This window comes from Trachymyrmex septentrionalis, unplaced genomic scaffold, assembly GCF_001594115.1.
Source record: "Trachymyrmex septentrionalis isolate Tsep2-gDNA-1 unplaced genomic scaffold, Tsep1.0 scaffold35, whole genome shotgun sequence".
Lineage (NCBI taxonomy): Eukaryota > Metazoa > Arthropoda > Insecta > Hymenoptera > Formicidae > Trachymyrmex > Trachymyrmex septentrionalis.
This window is the reverse complement of record NW_017305514.1, coordinates 439,742-448,819: the sequence shown is the minus strand read 5'-3', so window position 1 is coordinate 448,819 and position 9,078 is coordinate 439,742. Positions and strand designations below refer to the sequence as shown.

Below are 9,078 nucleotides of genomic sequence, written 5' to 3'. Positions count from 1 at the left end.
TATTTTTAATTAAATTAACACAAAGAATGATTAACATCTATGTTTTTTATGTCTACGAGTTTCTTAAATTAAAAAATACTTTTGAAATATCAAAATTGGGATGAAGCATTTCAAAAATATTAAAAATATATATAACATAATTATTATAAATATTTAAAAAAATGAAGATTCTAAGAGGTGTGGGTCCCATGATTCTCCTCCCCCCCCTCCCCTCCCCCCGTGAATCCATCAGTGCAATTAGGCACGATCGCAAGATTTGTCACGTAGTAACAGCAAGAAGAAAAAGTCTTTTTAATTTGTATTTGATTAATGTCCATTCTATCAATACAACACTTTAATCGTGGTTTAACTTACCTGTTATCTTTCTATAGTTCTTTCAAGAATTTGAAAAAGATAAAGAGTAAATTAAACCCCAATTAAAGTTAATCTACAAATCTACATTGATGGAAATGGACACTAATTGTCGTAGAGAGATAATTAAAAATGCAAAGTTTGTCTTAACTGATACGGAGAGTGCGTGTAAAACATGCTAATTTTTATTACAGTCGGTCCGGTCCTCATGCACGCGCACACACAGATGACATAAATATTAACGTTATATGTTCACAGCTATATACCATACATGTCCGTAATGTGTTTAATCCGCGTCGTGTTACGACGAGACAGAAAAACGCGGGGAAAAATGCTTTTTATTGCGACACGGTGTTCTGAAAAATACAAAGAATGAATTTTTTGAAGCAAAAGGATCAACTTTGCGTTAGGAAAATCTTACCTGCTAATCTCGTTTATAAAAAAAAAGGAATTAAAAAAAAGTTATAAATTAAAACGCACGAAGTACATATTAATTAATATTTGCGATTATTGTATGTGACACGGAAAAAGCAATATCATGCCGATGTGAAGTGAAAACACGTGTGAAAGTAATTATGCAAAAATATCAGACCTTTCTATCTAAAAGAATGTGGAGCACCGCAAAGTGTTAAGGTTTTCGCGCGGCTTTATTACGTCGGAAACTTGAATGGGCTTCAAGTTTTTCTCGGGCGATGCGAAATCGGCGACGTCGTCGCGGGTAGGAAGAAGGATAACGAGGATAAACGATCGAAAGCGCAGACACGTATAACCGTCGGGGATGGGGAGAGGAAAAAAGATTCGAATCGCTCGGTCGATGGAAACAGTCCTGAGGCTAAAAGCTGTCGTCTCTGGTTCTCGACAGAAATCGAGGAACCGCTCGCGGGAGTTCGACCTTTCGATCGATACGTTACTAGAGAATGGGACTTGGGAGACATTTAGCCCCGACACCTTGTCAGGAGATCGTATCTTCAGGGTAAGGACACCTTGGCACGTAAAATAAACGCCTGGCGCGCGAGCATACAATAGCTCTTGTATAGTTTCTATATTATATTTCGTTATGCGGGACTGGCCGGATTATTTCATTTTTACTCGGGCCACTTGCGTTGATTCACGAGCGCTTTTATGCCAATTGTACGTTTTCATTCACACGCAAAGAACAGTTTTTGCTGAGGCATCTCCAAACTTAGCTAGATACAGATCTGAAAATAATTTTATTAGGTATCATCAAAATAATGATGTGAAACGCTCAAGCTGATTGCTGGAATGTCAAAACTCTTCGCATTGCTCGCATCACACTCGAGACGAATATGGTGGCAATGAGTTTTCATTGACTGAGTATATAGACTTCCACAAGTTTTATATAGTCTACAATGCCGCCATATTTTTGTCTCATGCAGACTACTGAATGTCCAAACTCTCAGTTGAGGGTTTCTACTTGAGACTTCTACGTAATTGTCTTTGAATTTTCCAACAAAATTCTTTTCAGATTTCTACCTAGCTGAATTTTTAGGCACTTCAAGCAAATTCGTTCTTTCCGTGCATGTTTATGTTTCACATGTATCTTTTTCTCTCCTGCTACTGCTCTGTGCCCGTCGATAGGACGGATCACTTGCGTGTACACGCACTTAATCGATCGCACCTCGATTGGTCGCGCGTAATCGAATTACTTCCGGAAGCTGACTGTAGCCAATAAAGTCGGCAATTATAAGGATGGACATTTATACAACTCTTTATATGATAATCAAGCTTTCGCGCGCGACCATTCGAGGGTTAATTGAATGTCTTATCCTATCTCGCGCACAGTCTTTATGTATTATATGTATATACATATAACATGGCATTCTTGGCTGCACCCCTTTTCACCCTCGCGCGTCTTATCTATCTCTCAGTTCCTGCTCTTCGCATCTCCTTCTCTCTTTATCCGATAATTCATGTCTCTCTCTCTCTCTCTCTCTCTCTCTCTCTCTCTCTCTCTCTCTCTTGTGCTCGTCTATGTGTATTGCGCTCCTGAATGTTGCCTTATCGTACGATGCGAAACTGCCGCCTGAGAATGTTCCGTTATCTTATCGCTACTAATAATTGCACATCAGGATCTTACGGTTAGCAAGGATCGGTCGCGTTTACGAAATTTTTCGCGCGACTGAAGAGAAATAGGGTGGAACGAGTTATCGTGGATTGTGATCTGCGTATCATTTCGCGTGCCGAGAAGAGTTTGAAAATGATTGCGAATAACGCAGGCACGGTGGCATGCTGCGAAGATGCGTATGTAGAATACCAAGAACCAGCCAGCAGCGCTCAAGAGAGACTTCAAGACACGGACTCAACGCCTTTCGCGCAGCTTGAGTCTCAGACAAGTAATTAGTCAAATTTATCGCGCCTTGATTGCCCGTTTTTCCGCGCTGAGGAAGATGCCGGAAGGAGAAACGCAATCGCCTTACTGGTGCAGCAAGAAACGAGCCGGCGGTGTACAGGGGAGAAAAATGTTTACTCGTGGAAAGAACGTGAGATACAACCGGAGAAGCAACCGGAAGCTAATGCATAGACAACTATATTTTTTCCGCGTACACGCTGGACTCGTCTGTTTTCACCGAGAGGATAACACGCGAATGTACTCGCGGGAGCGTGCATGCACCACAACAGTTTCCGCTCGGCTCTACCGTTCTCTAGGATCTGCGGCACCCCGCGATCGCGATCGTTAGCACGCTTAAGGCACAGCCGCAGTAAACTGAAGGAGCCTGCTGCATTTTGCTATCACGACGGTCTTAGCTCTTTCTCAATGTACCGCATGCGGATTATGCCACACTTGCGCTTCGATCGAAGGCTCATTATTTTCCAGGACGCCGTAAGGAACGTAATTGCGCAAGCTGCATCTATCTCTGTGTCTCGCGAGCCTGTATATGCATTTTGCGTTTAGAGGATTGTATAGAAAGAAGTGTCTTCCAAGCAATTTTAAATGGAAGATTAGATCGATAAGAGAAAAGAATTCTACTTTCGGTTGAAGTGGATCTTATATTGGCATCTAATAATATTTATATATAGATTCGGAGGTAACATGTACCTAATTTGTAAATTTACATATATAAATATTAAGTATTAAGATTCGCTTCGACCAAAAATAAAATTCCTTCTCTTATTGGAAATGTCAGTCTTTAGTTAAAAGAGAGTAAGATTTTTTTTTTTAAAGAGATACTTGTGCGCTGATACGAGCATTTACGTTTTTTTGTTGTTTTTTTTTTCCATAGAAATGTTTATGTTAAACGACGTTAATTATTATTTACATAATTTTCGTTAATTCGAAATCGAATACGTTAATTCTTGTTCGCAGCATTCTTTCGATTATAGATTGTACGAAGCATACTAACGTTTTTTTCGTGCTGAACTTTTCGTCTCGTAGTAGATGGGTTATCGTAAGGTGATGGCAGTAAAATAATTCTCAAAATTTGCGTTTAGGTTCTTGCACACGACCAAGATATTGATGACAACGGGAGAATCCAATATAGCATCAAAGGCGGTCGGGGAAAAGGCAAATTTAAAATTCATCCCACCACGGGGATGGTGTACTCTCAGCGTGGATTCGAGGCTGGTCAAGAATATGAAATGATGGTAATCGGACTTTTTTTTGTTAATTAAAAATACTTTACTGGTATAAATAACTGTTTTTTTTTTCATGAGAGATAGGGAATGTCATCTATTTCTATGTAATTAAAAACAGAAAGCAAAATTTCAGAGTAATCTCTCTCTCTCTCTCTCTCTCTCTCTCTCTCTCTCTCTCTCATATAAATTACTATTATATATATAACGTAAAATAATTGTCTACTGATACTCACGCAAAATCCGAATTTTACAGACTGTTATGACCGCGACATGTTCCTGTCGTGAAAAAGAATCTTTAAGCATAAAGATAAAATAGTAGGTAAAATATGATACATAATTGAAAGTATTTTTTCTACAAAAAACCAAATAAATCCATTTTTTTTAATACCTGGGTTGTGGCACCAAACCGTTTTCTATCAGTATCGTAAACAATTTTCTGACAAGATTCAAATAAAAAATATAAGAGTTCATTTCATTTTACAAGAACGAAAGTAGTCGTTCATAGCTTTTCCGATAAAAATAAAACAAGTTCTTTTATAAACAAGAGGTAAAGTAGTTTAGCAAGCGCTGATAATTTTATTAATGTTATAAAAAAGATAAATGTAATACATTATAAGATAAATAGGTGATAAATATAAAACTTTCGCAAAAATCGAACAAGTCCAGAGGATTTTAATTTTTCTTTTTTATACGAGTCCTCAAAATATCGATTAAAACTTAAAATTTGAAAACTTAAATTTTGATCTTATACTTATATATTTGGAGGAAAATTATTATATTTACACAAAGAACGGTTTAAAGATAAAAAGTTTTTTGTTTTTTAAACATTTAACTTTTTAGACTTGTTTATGTATGATTCTTTTTAGTTTCTGAAAAAAGAACTCTTCAATTGTTTGTCACTAAGTAAAGCAGTATTAAATTGTGTAACAATTGGAGCGTAAAGAAAAAATGTTGAGGCAAGAAGAAATTGCAGTAAATTTGCATTATATTACATCACGTTGGATCTTAGGTTCTGACTTTATAATGTACCATACTCGTATTCATATCCGGTATTTCTACAATGTAAACTCGATTTGAATGGGAATTTCTACGTTCTGTATATTCTGCAGATACGAGCAACCGATCACGGCGAGCCTCAGCGTAGTCATCAGACCCGAGTTTCTGTTCAAGTTGTGGAAGCGCCGAAGGAATCGGAGAACCCTCCAGTATTCAAAACAAACAATCAAAGCGTAGGAATCACGGAGAGCGACGAAGTGGGCTTTTTAGTCGCCCTCGTTCAAGCCAATGACAAAGACGGTGATTCCCTGTGGTACGATATTTTAGGTAAGAAGAGATACACATTATTCGCGTGATTATTTTAACATAAGGACTTTAACATGTTTCCTACACTCCTAACATTATATATCAGTTTCATTATTTTCTTTATAATTAAATAAAGACTGATCAAGATTAATATTCCGTGCATCCTTTAGATAAAGATGCAGAAAGTCCCGTATCTACTATGGGATTAAATGCTAGAGATCACAAAAGTCATCCTGAATTTTTTATCGACACATTTTAGACGGCGACAAGCGCGACGAGTTCTTCATCGGTCGCGACAATGGTAACGTGCTGCTTGCAAAGAAGCTGGATTGGGAGACCCAAAATTTTTACAATCTTACGATCGGCGTAACCGACGGCGTGCACACGACGCTGACGCAGCTACTCGTTACAGTGATCGACATCAACGATCACCGACCAGAGTTTACCGAGACCACATATCGCGTCGACATCTCAGAGAATGTCGAGAAGGGCGAGAGAATCCTGCAATTGCACGCGACCGATGAGGACGAGGATAAGAAGGTCTTCTACAGCCTGCACGCGGCACAGACTCAGGCCTCACTTGAGATCTTCCACGTGGACTCGGTTTTGGGTTCGGTTACGTTGAACGAGCCTCTCGATCGGGAGACCATCGAGGAGCACGTGCTGACGGTGATGGTCAAGGATCAGGGCACGCCAGCCAAGCGCAACTACGCTCGAGTAATCGTCACCGTGCACGACCACAACGATCACGCGCCCGAGTTTATCAGCGAGATCATTCAGGGAAAGGTATACGAGAGCTCGCCAATTGGAACAGCGGTGGTACAGGTATGTGCGATCGATCGGGATCGTGGAGAGAACGCCAAGATTACGTACTCGATCACGTCCGGGAATGTCGGCAATGTGTTCACCATCGATCCGGATCTCGGTTTTATCCGCGTCGCACGCGAGCTCGACCTCAGCATCTCCTCCGAGTACATCCTTCTCGTGAAGGCGACCGATCACGGTTCTCCCGCGTTGGCGAACACCGTGCCGGTACATGTGATGGTGACAATGGCGGACAACGCGTCGCCCCGCTTCATTCAAAAGGAGCTGTCCGCGGAGATATATGAGAACCAACAGCTTGGCACGTACGTGAAACACGTGGAGGCGCGGAGTACGTCGTCGTTACAGTTCGAGATCGTGCGCGGCAATCGCGACGACACCTTCTTCGTGAATCCGAGCACCGGCGTGATAGTCATCAAGAATGAGCTGGACTACGAGAAAACTAAATTCTTCAATTTGACGGTGTCGGCTACAAACATGGCCGGTGCTTCGGCCACCTGCAATGTCATCGTTCACGTGCTCGACAGGAATGACAACGCGCCGCGTTTCCTGCAGGCTCAGTACAGCGGGGAAATCAGCGAAGGTGCGAGCATCGGTTCCCTCGTGTTGACCAACACGAGCGCACCGTTAGTCATCAAGGCCGAAGATGCGGATTCCGAGTTAAACGCGCTGCTTAATTATGATATTGTCGAGGATCTACCGCGAAAGTACTTCCACATAGATTCCAGCACCGGTGCCATACGCACAGTCATGCTGCTAGACCACGAGACTATACCGATGTTCTCGTTTCACGTAAAGGTCTCAGATTTAGGCAAGCCGAAGCTCTCATCCGAGACCACTGCCAAAGTGATGATAGCTGTGACAGATGTTAACGATTGTCCGCCCAAGTTCTCCAAGACTGATTATAATGTCACGCTTCTGCTCCCGACGTATAAGAACGTTGCCGTCACTCGGGTGAACGCCGTGGATCCTGACAGCTCCGAGGGAGCCGCGTTGAGGTACGTGCTGCTGAAACATCAGTGGCTTGACAGCTTTCTAGCTGTCAAGATCCTTGTTTTGTATTTAGTATTAAATGCACTCTTAGTTTATAATTTATAATAATGACTACATTCGTTGCACTGTTTATATTATTGGAAAGGTAAATTTCAAATTGGCGGATTTAAAAAAATATATTTTTATAATCACACTTTTTCAAAATCATAACATTTTCGACTACGGTAGATTTGAATTAATTAATCCGTCATTTTTATTACATTATCGATATTCTCTAGTTAGTCTAAATATTTTACTTTTTGCATCTGACTTACTTGATGAATAATGCGTTTTATACTTATCTAGATATGACATCATCGATGGGAATAAGGCTCATACCTTTGATATAGATGCCCAGAGCGGCATTATTACGGTCCATAATCCCGATCGTATGAAGAAGAACTATCTTCTCCACGTGCGAGTGTCAGACGGCAAGTACTCGAGCGTGGCGCAGGTGAACGTGATAGTAGAAAAATCGGAGAATTCCGGTTTGATTTTCCAAAAGAATGTCTATGAAGGTGCCATCTTGGAGAACTCCACGAAGATTGCAACCGTAGTGGTAGTAAACGTCCTTGGTAGTTCATTGAATGAGCACATTATATTCAGCATTCTTAATCCCACCGACATGTTTGTCATCGGACCAACCTCCGGAGCGATCAGGACCAACGGCATACGATTCGATCGAGAAGTGTGCGATCACTACGAATTAATCGTCGAGGCGAAAAGCCATCCGCCGGATCGAGAGAAGCCCAGGGTAGCTCACGTCATAGTGAACGTCACTATACTTGACATCAACGACAATTGTCCAATGTTCGTTAATTTACCTTACTATGCTGTAGTTTCTGTCGACGCTCAAAAAGGCGACATCATCACAAAGGTAGAGAGATTTCTTAATACATGAATAATATTTTTTTTTTTTCAATCTTACCTTTGGTTAAATTTTGTATATACGGATACCAAATGTTTTTATTATCATACAGGTTCATGCGGTAGACATGGATAGTGGCGATAATGGCGAAGTGAGATATGAATTGAAAAAGGGTCACGGGGAACTCTTCAAGGTGTGCCGGAAAACCGGTGAAATATCATTAAAGCAGAACCTCGAAGGTCACAATCGCGAATACCAGCTTACGATCGCCGCGTACGACGGCGGTAAGTTCGTTAAATCCAAAGTCAATAACTCGCTTTCCGCTTGATCCCGTTTTAAATGAGCTTCTAAATATGATTGCAGGAATAACGCCTTGCTCCATTGAGGTGCCAGTCAACGTGAAGGTGATAGATCGTTCGATGCCGGTATTTGACAAGCAATTCTATACGGATAGCGTGCTCGAGAGTATAGAAGTGCATTCACCTCTGGCGTTATCCATTCAAGCTGAGTCACCTCTAAATCGCAAACTCATATACAGCATTACTAAGGGTAATGATTTTGAGGAGTTTGCCCTGGACTTCAATACGGGTAAGTAAAATACGCAACACGAGATTCTCAGGCATGCCCTATCAGATAATTTCGTATGAGATAGCATAACGTTGTAAAATTGTATGGTACAGTGACAAAATAGAAACGTATAAGAATTGGCGATGTTATTATTTCTTATTAATTGCGCAGCAAGAAATATCAAACCAAGTTTATTTAAAGATTTTCTTGGTCGACAACAATGAAAACGTTCCATATTCAGAGCTTTTAATTAAAGATATAAACCTTACAGTGAATATTACATTGATCAGACGGTTGGACCGGATTCGTAAAACATTCCCGTTTTTATTTCATAACTTGGCTATGGGACTTACACTATTCAAACTACAGAAGGATTTCTTATGATATACTGCTAGTATGGCTATACTTAGTAAACTCGTCAGTTTTGCTGCATTATGGTAGTTGGTTACTAAGTTCTAATCGCATAACAATATTGGTGAAATTAGGGGAAAATGGGGAAAGAAATATAATATTTTTAATTTGTTATAATATTAATCATTAAA

The 9,078-nt window shown here is 40.4% G+C and overlaps 1 protein-coding gene across 3 annotated transcripts in view; it reads left to right on the top strand.

Annotated features, from left to right (window-relative positions):
* Positions 1-9,078, top strand: part of LOC108750301 (fat-like cadherin-related tumor suppressor homolog) — a 52,640-nt gene that overhangs the window by 30,458 nt on the left and 13,104 nt on the right. For all 3 annotated transcript variants that reach the window (XM_018489666.1, XM_018489665.1, XM_018489662.1), the window contains exons 4-9: positions 3,802-3,954; positions 5,055-5,268; positions 5,507-7,067; positions 7,408-7,978; positions 8,082-8,253; positions 8,333-8,557. In XM_018489666.1, coding sequence (XP_018345168.1) covers positions 3,802-3,954; positions 5,055-5,268; positions 5,507-7,067; positions 7,408-7,978; positions 8,082-8,253; positions 8,333-8,557 — 2,896 coding nt within the window. The remainder of the gene's footprint in view (positions 1-3,801; positions 3,955-5,054; positions 5,269-5,506; positions 7,068-7,407; positions 7,979-8,081; positions 8,254-8,332; positions 8,558-9,078) is intronic.